This window comes from Cuculus canorus, chromosome 3 (genome assembly GCF_017976375.1).
Source record: "Cuculus canorus isolate bCucCan1 chromosome 3, bCucCan1.pri, whole genome shotgun sequence".
NCBI lineage: Eukaryota > Metazoa > Chordata > Aves > Cuculiformes > Cuculidae > Cuculus > Cuculus canorus.
The window spans coordinates 4,572,901-4,592,561 of NC_071403.1; the positions used below are offsets into that span (position 1 = coordinate 4,572,901).

At 39.8% G+C, this 19,661-nt stretch overlaps 1 protein-coding gene across 2 annotated transcripts in view; it reads left to right on the plus strand.

Annotated features, from left to right (window-relative positions):
- SH3YL1 (SH3 and SYLF domain containing 1) overlaps positions 1–4,622 on the plus strand; it is a 56,561-nt gene extending 51,939 nt beyond the window's left edge. Inside the window, exon 11 of one of the 2 annotated variants that reach the window (XM_054061202.1) lies at positions 2,210–4,622. In XM_054061202.1, the coding sequence (XP_053917177.1) occupies positions 2,210–2,409 (200 nt within the window). In that variant the 3' untranslated portion in view covers positions 2,410–4,622. The remainder of the gene's footprint in view (positions 1–2,209) is intronic. The other variant, XM_054061203.1, reaches the window with a different exon arrangement.
- The last annotated feature ends 15,039 nt before the right edge of the window (positions 4,623–19,661 follow it).

A 19,661-nucleotide genomic window follows, 5' to 3' on the forward strand; every position in this document is an offset into this window, starting at 1 on the left:
TCAATTATCTAATTTTTCCAAGGATATTAACATAGTTTGGGCAGTTATATAGTAACTCTAATTATCCTTGAGTGGTTACCCGTTTGGACATTTTGGGGATGGAAACACATATGGTCAAGAAGTCAAAGTACAAGAATTTGTAGCCTTTGTCGTAATTTATAAAATGCACTTTTACCCATGTGTGCTGCCTGAATATGGAACAGGGCTAAGCCACACACTCCTCTCCCTTTTTACATGCAACTGAGTCATAACTGGTTTCATACGTAAGGAGTCATGAGCCACAGTATTTTCTTTAGAAAACTAGGAGTAAAAAGTCAAAGTGTCATTTGCTTTTGTGCTCTGGAGCAACAATTTACTTTTTGGCTCTGGAGAGTGTCCAGAGAAGAGCAACGAAGCTGGTGAGGGGGCTGGAGAACAAGTCTGACGAGGAGCGGCTGAGAGAGCTGGGGTTGTTTAGCCTGGAGAAGAGGAGGCTGAGGGGAGACCTTATTGCTCTCTACAACTACCTGAAAGGAGGTTGTGGAGAGGAGGGAGCTGGGCTCTTCTCCCAAGGGACAGGGGACAGGACAAAGGGGGAATGGCCTCAAGCTGTGCCAGGGGAGGTTCAGGCTGGATATCAGAAAAAAATTCTTCACGGAAGGAGTCATCGGGCTCTGGCAGAGGCTGCCCAGGGAGGGGGTGGAGTCACCTTCCCTGGAGGTGTTTAAGGAACGGGTGGATGAAGTGCTTGGGGACATGGTTTAAGGGAGTGTTAGGAATGGTTGGACTCGATGATCCAATGGGTCCTGTCCAACCTGGTCATTCTATGATTCTATTCTATGAACAGCACTTTCTGTGGGAATACATCATATCATCCTGATTGCATCAGATGCTTGAATTCTTGGAGGAAGATGATGTAACTGGTGCATACTTGGTCTGTAAGGGTTTCAAGTGTGAAAGCAAAAAAGATCATTAGAAAAGCAGTGTTGCTGCCTTTTTTAGGTAGGAGTAACTGGTGGAGATAAGCACCCAATGAATGTGGGCATTCTTGTCTGGTTTTGTTTTATATGAGAAGAAATAATGGTCTGTGACTTTAGATCATGAATACAGATATCAGGAGAGAGAGACTATGTGATCAAGGAAGACAGTATTTGGATTCTCTGCAATCAACACTCTGCCAGCACATGACCAAATAATTCTGTAATTATTTTTGATGATTGCTGCAAATGCAGATCATGAAGGGAAAGAACTGGCCCATGGAATGAACGTGTATATTGACGGATGCTGGGAAATAAATATCTGTGTTGTTTATGCACACTGTTGTAGTCCATTATTCTTCTCTGTCTGTCCTGGTTTAGCTACAATTTGTATTTGGGAGGCCTGGTGGAAAATGATTTTTCCTCTTTCTTTTAAAGTGATAAAAGTAACTAGAAGGAAAGTTCTGTGAGTAGCAGTTATTGACGACAGACTGCCGAAAAAAGGTTATATCAGTGCTACTCTCACCATCCTTTCCAGCTCTGTATTTGCAATGTAAGAAGAGCTTGGGTTTCCCCTTTTGCAACAGTTTTGGCAGCAAGCAGGCGCAGCCGATACTAAAAGCCTTTCATCTTGCATGCTTGAATATCTGTGCAGCCGTCATGTCCGTATGAGCAATGTGTTCTGAAATCTTTCCACCTGACTGTGTAAATGTCTTCATTATTTCCTCTTAACTCGTCTTCCATTGCGCCTTCCATTTTTCACTTCCAGATGTGTTCATGTGAGAGATTTAACTGTTCTGTAGGTCATCACTAAACAAACGCAAATAGCTCATAGAGTTCAGTTAAAGAGAGTAAACGTAATTATTTGACTGTATAAGGCATATGGTAAAAAATTGCTGGTCTTTATTTTGTAAGGAGTACTTCTTTGTTAAATAGACTGTGCTTATAGGCTAGAATCTGAATGTCACTTACCGAAAAATGTAGTGGAAATCAGAGAATCATAGAATAGTTTGGTTTGGAAGGGACCTTAAAGATCATCCAGTTCCAACCCCCCTGCGATGGGCAGGGACACCTCCCACTGGATCAGGCTGCCCTGAAATGGAGGGGGTTTTCATCATCAGTTTATATACTTGGATAAATTATTTTGGTGCCTTTGTCACAATTTTCTGTTGTCATTTAAGTATATCGTATTTAAGGATTTACTGTATGTGCAATTTAGTAATTTCCTTTTCATTTAATTTCTTTCCCTTCAGGCAACTCTCGGAGTAATACAGTCGAAGTGACGGCACTTTATTCATTCGAAGGACAACAGCCAGGTGACTTGACTTTCAAAGCTGGAGACAAAATCACGGTCACAACCAAAACAAATTCCCAGTTTGACTGGTGGGAAGGAAGAAGAGGAGGACAAACTGGCATCTTTCCAGCCAATTACGTTGCCATAATTCACAACTGAAATTGTATAGAAGAAAATGTTGAAGCAGTAATATATTTACCCTAAGAAATATATTTTAACTTTTCAGATTTTATTAAAATGAGATTCTTGATCAAGACTATTCTAAACAAAATTTAAATGCATTAAATAATCTTAACTGTCCCATGGAGGTGTTTAAGGAACGGGTGGATGAAGTGCTTGGGGACATGGTTTAAGGGAGTGTTAGGAATGGTTGGACTCGATGATCCAGTGGGTCTTTTCCAACCTGGTGATTCTGTGATTCTATTATTCTAAGCTTATTTCTTAAATAAACTTTAGGTTATAATCAATTTATGATGAAGTTTTGGTTTTGAGCAAGTTGTCGTATAAAAAGCACTCTAATTTGTGTCTAGTTTCAATTCTGTGGATTTGTATATGGATTTTTTTTTTTACATGAGGGAAAACCTACAAACAATTTAAACCTAGACACTGAAAATAATACTGATTTCTATTAAATTCTAATTTACAGTCTCTTTCTATAATAAAAGCTCTCAGATTTGCTTCAAACTGTCTCTGAGTTGGAATTCTTTACTTTTACTTAACAAAGGAAATTTTTACATATGGCAGAAGAAATTACCTTTATACTTGGTTTTAAAAATCAGTGTAGACATTGCGGTTTTTCTTAGTAACCACTTCAGGTCTGGTCCCCAGTGTTTGTCCGTGTTAGGCATACAAAGACTTTTTTTTAAACAAGTCCCTAGCAGTTTAGCAGTTTGGCTTCTCTGATATCTCTGAAGAATTTAAGCACTTCAGGAAGTTTGTTTAATAAAAGGCATGAATAGTCCCTCCCGGAAAGTATGTATGTTTACGACATCCCTTGATTCCCATAGGAATGCAAGATAGAGAAATCTCTGCCCGGTTCACAAGTGAGCTTGCAGAACTCCTGCTTCTCAGATTTAAGATTTTCTTAATATTTAATCTTTAAGGAAAGAGCAACATAGAGTAAATTACAGAGTAAATAGAGTAAATTATATACAGTAAGACAGGGAAAATATTTCTGTAGGATATATGTAGTAGTAGTAGTGTATAGCACTACCGTTCTCAGATTTCAACTCAATTTTGAGTATTTTTTCGTTTTATGGATGCAGGTATTGACTTGGAAGTTGATGTGACAAATCTGAGCAGAGGTGAAAATGAGACTTGGAGTCTTTGAAAACCAGTTTAGTTTCCTTCTCATTGCTGGATGTGCTGAATTTGCCCGTTATATGGAGTTGATGCCAAGATTATAATTGTGCTTCTTGAGTCTCAGCTTTTCCCCACTTGAAAATGTATTTTGCTAACTCCTTTCTCTTAACAGGGCCATGAGTATCAGATGGAAAATTAGTAAGTGTGATCTTTCTGGCAACCAAGTTGCAGCAGGTCTGCTGTTATGATCTACTAATCTATCAGGTGCTGTGTAGCTTAAAAGTTATCCCATCTGAATGGCATGGTTAAGCCTGGTATAGAGGAAGACTTATCATTATTCAAAGATCATTCTGTTCTGCTTGTCGGTAAAAATTTCTGGTTTTCTTTCAGGCTGAGCCACGTAGTTTTTGATAAACAAACTCAAAATGAAGAAGAAACTTAGTCAAATGTGTTTACTACTTTTCAATGAAAATCCTTCATATTCTTTGCCTCGTAGACAGGACAGATGTACATGTTCCAGGCCAGGTTGGATGGACCTTGGGCAGCCTGAGCCAGTGGGAGGTGTCCCTGCCCATGGCAGGGGGGTTGGAACTGGATGTTCTTCAAGGTCCCTTCCAACCCAAACCATTCTATGATTCCATGTTTCTGTGTGATCTATCTTCAGACAGATACCACCACCGCCAAATGGATCCATATTGCTTGCAGGTATTTTTCTAGAAGGTATTTTCCAACTAGTTGGAGTTACATACCCTTACATAGCTGCAGTAGAAGCATTAACATATGTCTTTAGAAGGACAGTGGTAGCATCTGCCAGTTTGAAATAAGAAAGCAAATTCTGTGTTTACCTATCTTTCACAGAGTGCATCTATTGGTTATTAATGAAGAAAACACATCCAACATCAAGACTCAGTGAACGGGACTAATAATAATATCATAGACCCGGAGCAAGATATGCCATGCATTGACAGAATCACTCCTGCGTGTATTTTACCCTGTTGCTGCACTTCAGTGAAGCAGTACAAGCTGAAGCATCCACCAGGAGAATCATAGAATCGTAGAATCACCAGGTTAGAAAGGACCCACCAGATCATCGAATCCAACCATTCCTAACACTCCCTAAAACCATGTCCCTAAGCACTTCATCCACCCGTTCCTTAAACACCTCCAGGGAAGGCGACTCAACCACCTCCCTGGGCAGCTGTTCCAGTGCCCCATGACTCCTTCCATGAAGAATTTTTTTCTGATATCCAGCCTGAACGTCCCCTGGCGGAGCTTGAGGCCATTCCCTCTTGTCCTGTCCTCAGTCACTTGGGAGAAGAGCCCAGCTCCCTCCTTTCCACAACCTCCTTTCAGGTAGTTGTAGAGAGTAATAAGGTCTCCCCTGAGCCTCTTCTCCAATCGTGCTGTAGTACCTCATTTCCAGAATGCTGGCAGCATTTCCAGCCAGCGCACTTGCCTTTGTGTAGGGTTGTTAAAGCTTCTTAACTCATCTCAAGTGTCTTCTTCCATGAAACTGTTAGAATTTATGAACTTGCACAGTAAAATGTTTTTATCGTTTATGTAAATTCAGTGTTTTGGATTGCCGTAGCCGAGTTCAGGGGAAAATGAGGATTGTCTAATCTAAGTGTTCATGATTGTCGGTAGACTCTGTAGGGTAGCGCTGATTAATTGCTAAATCCAGGCTGCTTTTTGAGAGGAGAATATTAAATGGTAAGCATATCTCATACTTGGAACATTTCTTTCTTCATCTAAACATAACATAGGAATGAGAAGAATCAGTGGATCAGCCTAATGTAAGAAAAGATGTTGGTTGTCAAAAACAAATCTTCTTGAAGCACAACAGAACTCTACTGCCTGATTCTACATGCCTTTCACACAGGCTGGGTCAGCCCACCTCAGTGGGCTTAAACTAATTCCAGAAGCTTTTTTAAGGTAAAAACACTTTACAGTAAAAGCTAAGCTACGTGATGTGATAAACTAAGAGATTCATAAGGAATAGGTAGTTTTATATCAGGCTCTCTGCAGCAGGGGTAGGAACAAAAACCTAGAGGTATATACAGTCACCCAAGACTCACTGCTGGTAAGAGAGGTTTTCCATGGAAGAGAGTCCATGTATATGTTCCTTTGTCACACGATGCCTCACCCAAATCCAGAATAAAAAGATGGTACTGAAGTAGATGAGGTCTCTAGAGCAAAGTATTAAATGTGTTTGTTGACCAGTTATGAGGTCCCCATTATCCAAGTTTTAGTGGGGTTGGGGAGGACAGATATCTGTAGAACAATATCAGTAGGTATCCTCACTAGAAGAGAAAAAAGTAGTTACAGAGCCGTGGGGTTCCCTGACTGAATGTCTTCCTGAGTGATGTTCCATTCTATTTGTCTTAATAAACTGGAAGAATGGTGGCAGGTGGAAATTCCTCAGGATTGAGTACTGGCATCTCCTTGAAAAATGACTGAGTTTCTCCTTTAAAAGCTGAGCAGATTTCTACAGGAGCTCTAACCATGCTTGCTCCGATTTTGAAGCCAGATTTTTTACAAATTGTGTCAAACTTCATGGTCTTAAATTCATATTGAATACATTTCTACCAATTCTATACATGGCTTTTGCCTATAGGATCATAAGGAAGAAAAAAATAGTCGTATACATAGCCTTTGCAGTAGATGTTTAAAAGAATTGTCTGATTTAAAGGGAACTGAACTGCAGCTGTTTATGTTAATTATTTATTGTGGATACTTAGACGCACGAAACCTTTGAAATTTAGACCTTCTTTCTGTGTTACTTAAATATAGACACAGCATTCTACCTATAGGCATCTGTTTTAAAAAAACACTTGGCCAGAACATTTTGAAATCAAATTAGGTTGTATTAAGAATCTAAATTTATCCAACGCTTTGGTCTAAAAGTTCGTGGGAAACCATTTGTGAGTTTTTAATTGGTTCTTGCTCTTAATTGAGTTAGAAATACTGCAAAGAAGACCTTCAGGCTTTTCCCATGCCATAACTAATGTAATAAAAATAAACGGAAAGAAATAGCAAGCTTCATTCTTTAGGAAAGGTTTTAGTTGATTTCATGTAGAATTAAGTGTAAATATCTCCTTAAATTTCAGGAGTGTATGAACTAATGCATGCTAACCCCAGCGCTAGGTTGATATTCATGTGTTCTTCTATATTTGAGATCCATCCTGTAATTCCTTACCTACATCTTTTTTTTTTTATTATTTTAACAGTAGAAATGAAAATTCTGGTGACTGTAGACTGCAGAGGAACTTTGCCATCTGTATCACTGAAATAAATCTTTGCATTTGCCTTTATAAAGCTTATAGTCAGTACCCCCTTTGGAGTTCTCTTCAATGGTTCTTGAACCTTTTACCTGGCAAAGTTCATGATCCATTAACACCCGAAAAAGACAGATTCTCCTAGCATACTTATTTCTAGCCTTCAGCTTGAGAGTTTGTTTTGTACAGAAGTCTATCCGAGAGGCAGAGAAAGCAAGTTGGGTAGTGCCTAGAGGAACTCAACATAGCTCTCTACCACGTGAAAGATCTGTGTAGCTGAAGAAGCTGCTCGTTTATTGAACCTCAGGACGTTGTCTGTAGTGGTAATAAGAGCCTGAAGGTCACTTGAAGTATACAAAGTATTTCCATAAGCTATTTGTATGCAATTAATTCCATTCGTAACAGCCATTATCATAGTTGAAGTAGGCAGCAGGACAAGGAGTCCAGAAGGTCGAGGGAGGGGATTCTGCCTCTCTACTCCATTCTTGTGAGACCCCAACTGGAGTATTGTGTCCAGTAGAAGCATCCCCAACATAAGAAGGATATGGAACTGCTGGAATGGATCCAGAGGAGGCCACGAAGATGATCAGAGGGCTGGAGAACCTCTGCTATGAGGACAGGCTGAGAGAGTTGGGAGTTGGGGTTGTTCAGACTGGAGAAGAGAAGGCTCCAAGGAGACCTTATACCGACCTTCTAGTACCCAAATGGGCTACAAGAAAGTTGTGGAAGGAATTTTCACAAGGGCATGGAGTGATAGGATGAGGGGGAATGACTTTAAATTGGAGGGGGGAAGGTTTAAACTAGCAATAGGAAAAAAATCTTCATGATGAGGGTGGTGAGGCCCTGGCCCAGGTTGCCCAGGGAAGCTGTGGCTGCCCCATCCCTGGAGGTGTTCCAGGCCAGGTTGGATGGGCCTTGGGCAGCCTGAGCCAGTGGGAGGTGTCCCTGCCCATGGCAGGGGGGTTGGAACTGGATGGGCTTTGAGGTCTCTTCAACCCAAACTATTCTATGATTCAATGATTCAATGATTCTATATGTAATTTATTGTTAAGAATTTCTGAAGAAAAGCATTACCCCTCCTCTCTTCTTCTTTTCCACCTCTCTACTGTTCTCCAGTCTTGTACAATTCCTGTGCCGTGCATGGCCTTTTAATAGTTGACTTGGTGAAAGCTCGAGAACTGTGTTTGACAGAGTCCAGGGTAATTAAACCCAATCTTCCCGTGGCCTCCCTCGAAACATTTGAGTGATGCTAACCACTGTATGGCATAGTTGGTGGGTGGAGGGAGAGAATGAGTAACTGGCTTTGGCAGCCTAAACTCTCACATACTGCTGTAAATGAAAGCTGTTGTTCTGTCAGTTCAGATATACGGTCTCACAACAAACTTTATTAGAATTCTGTGTTTATGAATGTCCTGTTTTTACAACCTTTTCAGTACCTTTTACGCTTTCTCACATTTTATTTTTATTTTCCAAATGCAAATGCTAGTCAAATGCATTTCTCCAAGGATTTTAAATCATTTTAGACTCTAATTTTCATGCAATTAAATGTGAGTTATGCCTCAGAATAAATTTAGATAACGCTGTTGAGGGAAACAAATAAAGCACCTGTATGCAAAAGTATTGTCGCAGATTGACAGTTCCAGCTGCTTGCAAGACATTTTTGATTCCTGAAGTATAAATTCACTTAAACAGGTGCCATTCTGAAAGATTTTATCAACTGCAGAAATCTGGGCTAAAATGAACGGTTTTTTTTTTTAAGCAGAGGTGATGTCTTTTAAAATAGCAGTTTTAATTTCAGTTATTTATTCTGTGGGGGACACTTTTTGTGGAAACTAGATCTGCCCATTACATTTCAGTCCTGCCTCAGGCCATTTCTTGCTCTCAGCCTGGTATTCCCTTTAGTGTGTCTTTTTATTTTAATGTTGCCAATTTCCTTCTGTCATATTTGATGTCAAACTCAAGGCTGCAGTTAAGCCAGAAGTTCAAAACATCAGTCTCTTATTCTAATTGGTTTCTTGTCAGCCATCAGATTCTTACAAATGGGAACCGGGACAAGCTGCTCTAAGATTTCACAGCCAAAGATTGTATTTGATGTGTTTTGGATCACTTCTTTTGCATATCTGATTTCATGCTTTTCAGACTAACCCCTTGTTTCCTTCTGGCAGTGCTGAAAATACTTGCGCTGGTTCCAGCCGATTTTACATCAGTGCGATTCTTTTGGTAGCTCTGAGGTAGACTTTGAATGGTAAATGCTGCTGCATTCACTTAAAATCTACATTGCTCTGCTGACTTTACTAGGAGCCAGACTGCTGCTCAATTTGCAGAGTAAGGCATAGATTATTGATGCATTTATGCACTTCTGAAAACAATCTGATCAGTATTTTCTCCAAGGCCTTCACACGGTCAAGCAATAAAGGCTTTTAATGTGTTTTTTCAGTAGCTCACATTCCTAGCAGAAAGGATACGGACTTCACATCAGTCCGCGCTATGTATTTTTTTCCTATATTACCATCTATGTGTTTTTCTGGTCAGTTACTTCCATCATTTTAAAAGCCATTCTGTACATCTGACATGTTTGAAGCCAATTACTACCGAAGCTCTGAAGTAGCCCCGACCTTCTTTGCAGATTCCTTTGTAGGTATCTTCTCCTATAGATCCCTTGGAGTCTGGTCACATACATGGCAGCCAAAGGAAATAGATTTTCTTTTTCTGAAGATTCCTAATCACAATTGGTCTTGGAATAGCATCAGAAAAGAATTTGTTATATAAAAAGTAAAATCCTCATTTTGTCATCTCAAGGTTTGGAACATTATATTAGCTAAAGTTAAGAGTATTTTGTGATATCAAGGATCATAGAATTATAGAATTATAGAATCACCAGGTTGGAAAGGACCCACTGGATCATCGAGTCCAACCATTCCTAACACTCCCTTAAACCATGTCCCTAAGCACTTCATCAACCCATTCCTTAAACACCTCCAGGGAAGGCGACTCGACCACCTCCCTGATTTTCCTTTTGTAGCAAGGCTTTTTCTTCTCTTGTGCAGATGTTCTCTTCGATAGAGTAGAGCTCGTTGCTGCACTGCTGGTAAATGTTAAAAAAAACAAAAACAAAAAAAACCCAAAAGCAGAGGGGAAGGATATTCAGTACCAACCAACATGTCATCCAAAGAGCATTTTTATTCTTGAAAATATACCTAGGTTTGTGCCATCTGCCTTTAGGTATCTATTCAGGTAGATTTACTAATCATAGAATCATAGAATAGTTCGGGTTGGAAGGGATCTCAAAGTCCATCCAGTTCCCACCCCCTGCCATGGGCAGGGACACCTCCCACTGGCTCAGGCTGCCCAAGGTCCATCCAACCTGGCCTTGAACACCTCCAGGGATGGGGCAGCCACAGCTTCCCTGGGCAACCTGGGCCAGGGCCTCACCACCCTCACGGTGAGGAAATTCCTCCTTATGTCCAGTCTAAATCTGCCCCTCTCCAGTTTATACCCATTGCCCCTCGTTCTATCACTAGAAGCCTTTGGAAAGAGTCCCTCCGCAGCTTTCTTGTAGGCCTCCTACAGGTATTCAGGTCCTCACACGTTAAATGTCTTTTTTTTTCCCAGTCAGAAGAGGTAGGTGGCATGAAATGCCTTCTGGAGTGGTTTCTGGAGTCTGTAGTAGAGAAGATTAATTTGTTCCTTGAAACTGTCATGGTAATGGCATTTTGTTGGCAATCCTTCAGGATGATCTCTCTATATAAATAGTTCCTTCTTGCATTTCAGAAATAAGTATGATTTTTTCTCCATGACCTACAAAATTAAGCAAGGAGACACAATTTCAAATCCTATTAACAACAGTTTCCAAACTGGAACATGAACTGAGACTATGGGTCACTGTGCCTATGAGTGAAGAATGGAAAATCTAAGAAAGGGCAAGTTATAATAAACAGCAATATAAGCTCATAACTACCTTGTTAATAGGAATTAATACAGGATATTAATCTTAGTTGCTCGTTTTGACAGACTCAAGCTAAGTACTATTTCATCATTGCCTTTTTTGGTACTAAGACAAATGCTGGATAAAAGTATGTATCTATCTAACTTTATATAGAATCATAGAATAGTTTGGGTTGGAAGGGACCTTAAAGATCATCCAGACAATTGTTTTAGACTAATGTAACACCCTTCAGGCTATTCTTCTTTTGATCAGTTTAGAAATATTCTTGGCAAAACAAAGAGTTGGAAAATAGTGAGCTGAGTAGAGAACTTCCTGAACCGGAGAAAATACAGACTTATTTCTTGAAACCGTTGAAATGTTATGTTGATAAATGGACAATCTTAATCTAGGACTTTGAATTTAACAATATTAAATGTTGATGATATCTAACAACAGCTTACATACCAAGTCTAAGGAGCTCAGGAAGCCTGGAATATCTTTCTGTTACATGCTATAATATTTTAAAATTATATTTATATTCTTCTCTTGAGGGTGATGTCAGAATAAAAATCCTGTTATTCACTTGCATTTAAAAAATGCCAGTTTGCTTAAACACGAAGAGTTTTCTGTTAACAACTGGGCTCCAAAATCCAACTGAATACCATGTTCAACATGAAACTCGGCAGTTTCACCTTAACAGATCCTGTCTGACAGTATGAAACATCGGACATTATTGATTACAGTTCCAATGAGATGCCCCGACTTAAATACAGCAGATGAGCAACATGTGCAGGCAAGCCAGATGCAAAGCTGAAACATTATCTAAACAGAGTTGATTTCAAATCTTTCAAATATAAATAACCCACCGGGTGGTCCTTGAGACTGTCAGCAGTCATTATTTTTTGTAGTGTAAACGGGGCTGTCAGCTGGGATTTCTGTCAGAAAGATAAGTCATTCTTCTTTAGCAAAGCTGAAGCTGTTGGTTTTAAAGAAAGTAGTGCGTCTCCATGATCGATGTTGAGTTCCTTTCTGGATTTTAAAGGAAGTATTTTATAAGCTGCTGTGAAAACCAGGGTAGATGTATGAACAATGCAGACTAGAAGATAAGTAAAGGTTAATGGAATTAGCAGAGCAATAAGCCTTAAAACTCTAACATGGCTAAATAAATGCCTAATTTCCTTAGGTTTGCTGTGTTTGTTTTTCAAACTTTTCAAAACCCAAGAAAATAGGTAACAAAAAACCCCAAACATATAACTTTGGTTGAAAAAAAATCACTACATTTGAGGCTGCTGCTTCAATTAAAAACTGAACATAATCAGTTTAAGTGATCTGAAGCATTAGTTACTCCTAAGGGTTTATACAATGGCTTTAAGATTTAAGTTCTCTAATCTGATTCAGATATTATAGAAAAGTATTATTGCACTGCTTGCCTCTTCGAGGGCAGCTGAGCAATTAAAATGTCTTTACAAATCTGGTCTGGTGTCTCTAAGCACAAAATGAATTATGCAGAACTATCTTCTGTATCAACAGTTACATCTTGATTTGATCGCCACCGAAATCTGCAGTACTGCCACCGGCTTTAGGGGAAACATGATTCTGGGCAGTGGAACACACCAAAGTTTATTTCAAAAATTGTGTTAAGACTTTTCCAAATGATTTCCTGGAAGAAAACAAGATTATCAGGTTATCCTCCAGATCCTTTTCATATTTCCTCCAGGAAATGAGTCATCAGGGATCTCTACCTCCTTTCAGTATTTGCCCAATGCACTACTCAAAAACTAGAGAACTTCACGCTTTACTGACCCACAAAGGTGTCTTCTTCCTATGCAGGTATTTTCTTTGTGCCTGAGGAGCTGAATATACATTCTATCTTCCAACACAGAGTCATCTTTCAGCCTTGAGCAGCCTGATCTAGTGGGAGGTGTCCCTGCCCATGGCAAGGGGGGTGAAATTAGATGACCTTTAAGGTCCCTTCCAGCTCAAACCATTCTATGATGCTATGATTCTATGCTCTTATGCAATCTGTATTTACCTATCGTGTGCAATGAAAGGTCAGCAGGATCACCTGACAGCACGATTGATATGGTTAATCCCTCCTGGTGCTTTGGCTGCTGAGTATGTATTATGTCTCTTCCTAAATTTTGGAATAAGGAAAGAAAATGTAATTCTTACGCTGGAGTGTGACCTGAAATCTGAAAGTCTAAGGAAACAAGGTACATTTCAATGTGATAAATGAAAATGATTCTATAATTCTATGATTCTATGAAAATGGCAGTAAGCTTTTGAAAATGTTCAGGGCTCCAGGGTGACTCTGCACTCTTGTTCTTTTGTAGCTGGGAATATCATCGCAGTTCTTTTAATCTTAAACTGAATCCCATGACTGCAATTCTTTGCTTCCAGATGGCATGACAAGATAAACTCAGCTGTATTTGACACCACAAAAAAACCCCACTCTTCTATCTAAAAACATATGACCAGTAATGCAGAATTGGCTTTCTTCAAATAGTCTCTTACTCATTCAGAAATACATGCAGGAAAAGTTTTAAGAAGTCAAGAAATCTTTGTTTCTCTGTCTTACCTAAATTTTTATTCTTTGCTTGTCAGTTCTGCAAAGTATATGTGATGTTGCCTTTGTGCTTGTCAGATTGCCCGGCTGCATTTTTTCTTGCCCTTCCCCCTCTACCCCCCCTGCCCCCTTCCAGTGTGCTCCCCATTTCCTCTCAGGCAGCCACCAAGTATTCACATCACCTTTCTCTCCCCAGGGAATTTTGTATGGCCCTTCCAAATCTTGCGTTCTTCTTGGAGAAATATCTGTATAACACGGCTGGCAGCCTGAAACAGCAACTCCCCTCTTTAATCTAGCATTTCTGCTAGGGCTACAAAGATGATCCGAGGGCTGGAGCACCTCCCATATGAGGACAGGCTGAGAGAGTTGGGGTTGTTCAGCCTGGAGAAGAGAAAGCTCTGAGGAGACCTTATATTGACCTTCCAGTATCTGAAGGGGCTGCAGGAAATCTGGGAAGGGACTGTTCACAAAGGCTTTTAGTGAAAGGACAAAGGGGAATGGCTTTAAATTGGAAGGGGAAAGATTTAGATTAGACATTAGGAAGAATTACTTTATGAGGAGGGTGGTGAGGCCCTGGCACAGGCTGTCCACGGAAGTTGTGGCTGCTCCATCCCTGGAGGTGTTCAAGGCCAGGTTGGACGGACCTTGGGCAGCCTGAGCTTGTGGGATGTTCGTTCCCAAGGCAAGGGGGTTGGAACTGGATGATCTTTAGGTCCCTTCCAACCCAAACCACTCTATGATTCTATGATTCTATGATTCTATAATTCTATTTAATTCATAAGTTCTCTACAGTTGTCATTATCTTTTCCTCACTACAAAACCTTTCCATTTGCATGACTACATCCATTAACACTGTGGGCATCCCACTACTTTCTGCTGCTAAAGGGAATTTGACAGCCATCTCCTAATAAGATAAAGGCATTAGATAAACCTAAAATAGTATGAGAATACTGTGTATTTTTGTTTTCTGTCAGAATTACCTTTGGTGCAAATGGCAATGTAGTTTAAGCAGATCTCTAGTTCAGCAGATGAGGTCAGCAGATACTCTGAGTACAATGAAAATGTAAACATCTTCATCCCATACTTCCTTCATGAAGTACAAGAAACTCCTTTACTGAAACAAGATGCAACTTGCCCAAGTACTGCTCAAACAATGGCCTAACAAATAAAAAGATTGTGAAGAATCTGTTGCAGGACTTATTACTGAAAGAAGAAAACCTTAAGTGATGTATTGTACACACAAGGATAGCAATGGTATCTATGCTTTGTGAAACAAGTAAACACACCTTAGTGAAATTCCTAGTAATTTCCAATATTTATGTAGGAAAATGTGAATGTGTTCATTAATATTTATTCAAATATACTTGTTCCAGCTCATGAGTTTCAGTTTCTTCAATTTAAAGGCTATACAGTTATAAATGCAGCGTGCTACGAGCATGATGACAGCAAGGGACTATCCTTCCACAAATATTGAGAAAGAATGGAGGCCAATGTCCAAGTTTCTGGATCCCGAAAGGGGTATCTATTCTTCTTAATATGGTTCTTCACTGATTCTTTGAATCAGAGCTATGAGTTTTGACAAAAGTCATTTTTTTTTCAACTGAAGGGAATTTTCTACAAAATATTTTTTCACAAGAATTGTCCATTTTTTAAAATCTTTTAAACAGAAAGTATTTAGATTTACATTTTTCTCTAAAAATATATATATATAAAAAAGATTGAAAGATAAAACCAAGAAAAATAAGATTTTCTTTGAGTGTTTTTCCGGTGACCCACCCTCCTGACACCTTTCTTCTACTATTCTTCTACTATTTCCAGTAGTTTTCTCATCCTACATTGTTCCATACATATTAGGGATCTGTTTAAGCATTTCATGGCCTTTCAGATCAAAGAAACTTAGTTACTAAACTGAAAAAGGGACTGAAATCTGAGCAACCTGATCCAGCGGGAGGTGGTGTCGCTGCCTGTGGCAGGGTTGGAACTGGGTGATCTTTGAGGACCCTTCCAACTCAAACCAATCTATGATTCTATGAAATTACTGCAGTAGAATGTGTGCATCAGAGACGGAGAGAGCTGTAAATGTGCTTTTTGTAATTATAGTCCTTTCCTTCCTTTTTTATTTACTCGTTTTTCTAGAATTATTGGTACAATAGTAATAACTGTAGTGAAAAAATTGCAAACATTCACCTATGCACTGAAATTTCAGATTTAAATGTTAAAGGAAAATACACCGAAGACAGCTGAAACTGTGGTTGCAGAGAAAAAAGATTATTTCAAGTCCTGTTCTTTGATATATTTTTTGTAAATGTTCATTGAAGTTTCAAAGTTAATGCCAAAAGGTTTTACTACGTAAGTAGGCAATAAAGGGGGGGGATTAGCTGAGCTAAGAGTAGAGGGGTTGTTTAGCCTGGACATGAGGAGCCTGAGCAGAAACGTTATCAATTTCTACAGCTACATAAAAGGAGGTTGTAGAAAGGTGGGTGTTTGTCTCTTCTCCCAAATGACAGGTGATAGGATGAGAGGGAATGGCCTCAAGTTGCATCAGGGGAGATTTAGATTGGACATTAGGAAAAATCTCTTCACAGAAAGGGTTCTCGGGTGCTGTCAGAGGCTGTCCAGGGAGGTGGTTGAGTCCCCATCCCTGGAGGTGTTTAGAAGGCGGGTAGGTGAGGTTCTTAGGGATGTGATTTAGTAGTGAACAGGTAAGGTTGGACTTGATCTGAAAGGTCTTTTCCAACCGAATGATTCTATGGTTCTACAATTCTATGATTCTGTGTAGCAGTTTTTCAGAGTGTGTATATAAATATATATATATGGATTCTCTGCTGAAGAGCTAATGCTGGACTGAATCTCTTTGATTGGGTTATATTGCACCTTGCTCTTTCCATAATTATTATATTATGAACTGATGTTTATTTTTCTAACAGTGCTCTTACCCCATCTGTAGAAAACTAAGCGCCTGCTTTGAAGTTCAGGATTATATTGTGCTGGAAATATTACTTAGAAATTGGCTAAAATACAGCGATAAGGGGAGGGGCTGAGCAAGGGAATTTTAAGGCTGAGTGGAGCAAAAGCCATAGATATTCATAGAATCATAGAATGGTTTAGGTTGGAAGGACCTTAAAGATCATCTAATTCCAACCCTCCCTGCCATGGGCAGGGACACCTCCCACTGGATCGGGCTGCGCTAAAGCCCTGCTCCCATGACCTTCAATAACACAGCTTTGCTTCTCTTCCAATTCGCAAACAGCACTGTTGATTTACTTGCATGAATTAGATTTAAAGGATCAGAACTCTAACTTGACACGGGTGGAATATTGGCATCGTTTGGTTTAGTCTACTGTAAAATCTAATTTTGCTCTGATTCAGAAGAGTAAGATTAGAAGAGTGAACTCCCTATATAGTCACTGGAGAGAGGTAAGTGCTTTGGGGGGGGGGGGGCACTTTGGGCGGTGTCAGTATGATGGCAGAAGCAGACAGCGTAGATAATGTGCTTCTGAAATAGAACCGTACCACGTGGACCTTGGGAAGCTTAGACAGAGGCTTGGTTGCATGTTAAGATTAGTCAAAGAAAGATAAACTTACAGTGGAGTTCTTGCTACTTTCATTGGAATGTTAATAGCCCAAATTGAACAATGTAGAATCCTCCAAATACCAGGGCACTGAAAAAGTTTACAGCAATGATAGCAATATTTGGAGTATCCACATTTTTTCAAGGTCTCTTCACTTCCCATGACTTCCAAAATGCTTGTACATTCCTAAATATAAATCAGGGTGCAGATACCATGTAGGGCTGAATTTAATCTGAGTGCCTGAGCATAACCCCTTCATCAGTGTTATCCCATGAATTCAAAATGGAACTGAACCAAATAATGTTTCTTTCTGGTTTAAGAAGTGTATTATGGCCCTACAGAAGGATCAAACTTTCAGGTTACTGCACTCAGCAAGGAGGCCAAAGGCTGAAGTTGCACAGAAATATTCTTCCTTTAAGTAAGAATAAAGTGAGTTTTGAAAGTCGGTATAGAAATGTAAGTAATCCCTGTAAAAATTATGTCTCCTTTGGGCAAAGGTAAGTAAGTTTGTTCTCAAAGTCTAACAATGTTGTCTTTTATGTGTCTGAATTCAGGAGTTACATACAACAATCACATCAGAAAGTGGAATGAGGTAAAGCGTCATCTACTCAAACCGGAGATGAAGTTTTGGTCACATCTTTTTTTTGCAAACAGAAGTGATCAAAGACCAGGCTGCCAGTATGGGGAAAAGACAAAGCAGCAGGCAGAGAGGAAAAGGCTGGACATTTGTGTCCATCCAGTTCACCAATCTGCTACTTGCCGGATACAATCTCTTGGATGAGCCAGCCTTGCTACTTACTCTTCTCCATGTGCGATGTGAAGAACAACCTGTGTTTAAAGCACTTCAAGGACCTATACATGAAAGGAACTGAACACAGGTGTGTTTGAAAGATGCAAGTGTATTTCTAACCCACTCCTGGTGGATTCTCAGTGTTGGTACCTTGACAGCACTGTTCAATTTACTGCTTCTGTGCAGTCATTTTGGACTAGTCACTTATTTTAGAGGATAGCACAGTGATATGCTGAGCTCCCTGGGGTCTCCATGCTGCAAAAGAAAGTGAAATCAAATTAGTTGTAATATTGCTATGTTCCCACAAAATACTTGAGGCTGTATCCTGGAGAAGACTTGCCATCCTGGGTAAACCCTGGCTCTCTTAGGCATCCATCACTCCAAAAGCAAACCTTTAGCCCTTCAGACCTTCACAATTATATATGTTATCAAAAAAGAAACAAGAATGTGGGAAAGGAGAAAAAAAGTTTTAAATGAGCATCTATACTATGGGAACAGAGAAGAGGAAGAACAGCAAAGGCAGCAGCTCTCCCTCATGGCAGAGAGGAGGTCTCTGAAAGGTTCTATTGCATACATGCCCGTTTTATCTAGAAAGGCACTGTCACCTGAGCACCCTAAAGCAAACAGACAGCAAATAGGTCTGTCTTAGAGATGATAAAAGTATCCGTAATTTGTGCTTACTACGTCCAAAGCCAAGAGGAGACCATGCCAAGAAAATACACCTTCTAGCTTGGCAAGTTTGGCTGCTGACTGTTTACTGGTGGGAGTACACAGATGCTAACTTGAAACATCTGTGGAAAGTAGAAGTATCACATTAATGATGAATACAAACAAGAAGGTTCTCATTGTGAGGGAAAAAAAAAGAAAGAATACAAGAAAGAAAAAGCTGATCTATTAAGGAAGAATGTCTTCATGATGACAGTAGTGAGGCCCTGGCCCAGGTTGCCCAGGGAAGCTGTGGCTGCCCCATCCCTGGAGGTGTTCCAGGCCAGGTTGGATGGGTCTTGGGCAGCCTGAGCCAGTGGGAGGTGTCCCTGCCCATGGCAGGGGGTGGAACTGGATGGGCTTTAAGGTCCCTTCCAACCCAAACTATTCTATGATTCTATTATCTTTACTGCTTCTCTGTTGTGGCCCTACAGTCCTTTAGTAAATGCTGAAACGCAAAAAAAACAACAATCAACAAACCTAAATCAAACAAAACCAAGCAAAGCAACAACTAGGAAACTGGACTAAAGTAGCTGATATGCTAAGAAGTTTTGATCCTATTGTTCTTGAAATCATTATGAATTAACATTAGAGAGTTTTATATTGAATGCCTGAGGACATTCTTCTTTTAAGAAATGAGCTGCTTCTCTGAACATATTTGAAGAGTTTTTGGTAAAGGGTATTTAATTTACAGAATGTTTGGGTCATGTGTCAGCATCCAGAGTTGCAGTGGTCACAGTTCCAGGCAAATCACATGTGAAAAGATACCATCAATGTCAGAAAGAACAGGGATGAGCTCTATATTCATAGAATCATAGAATCATAGAATCATAGAATCATAGAATCATAGAATCACGGAATGGTTTGGGTTGAAAGAGACCTTAAAGATCATCCAGTTTCACCCCTCTGCCACAGACTACCCATGTTTACCAAGATAGCAGAACTGAACGGTTCATTTTCTCCCATAAACTACGGAAAAATGGAAGAGGTGTCTGTTGTTCTATTAAATTCCCAATGACGTTAAACGTCCTTTTATTTCTCCCTGTCCTCTTCCCATAGAGCCAGACCCATAAAATTGGCACAACACAAACAATAGCAATTCGGCCGCACAAGGATTGTATAGAAATCTGTGAAGTGCTCTGCAAAGCCAGAAATACGGCTAAAGCTTGGAAGACCTCTCAAGAAAAATGAAGTCTCAAGCAAAGCTGTTTGCAATTTTTGATGGCAAAACTTCCCCTCCTGTGCATTATTAATAGCCTCTCCGAGCACTGGTCAG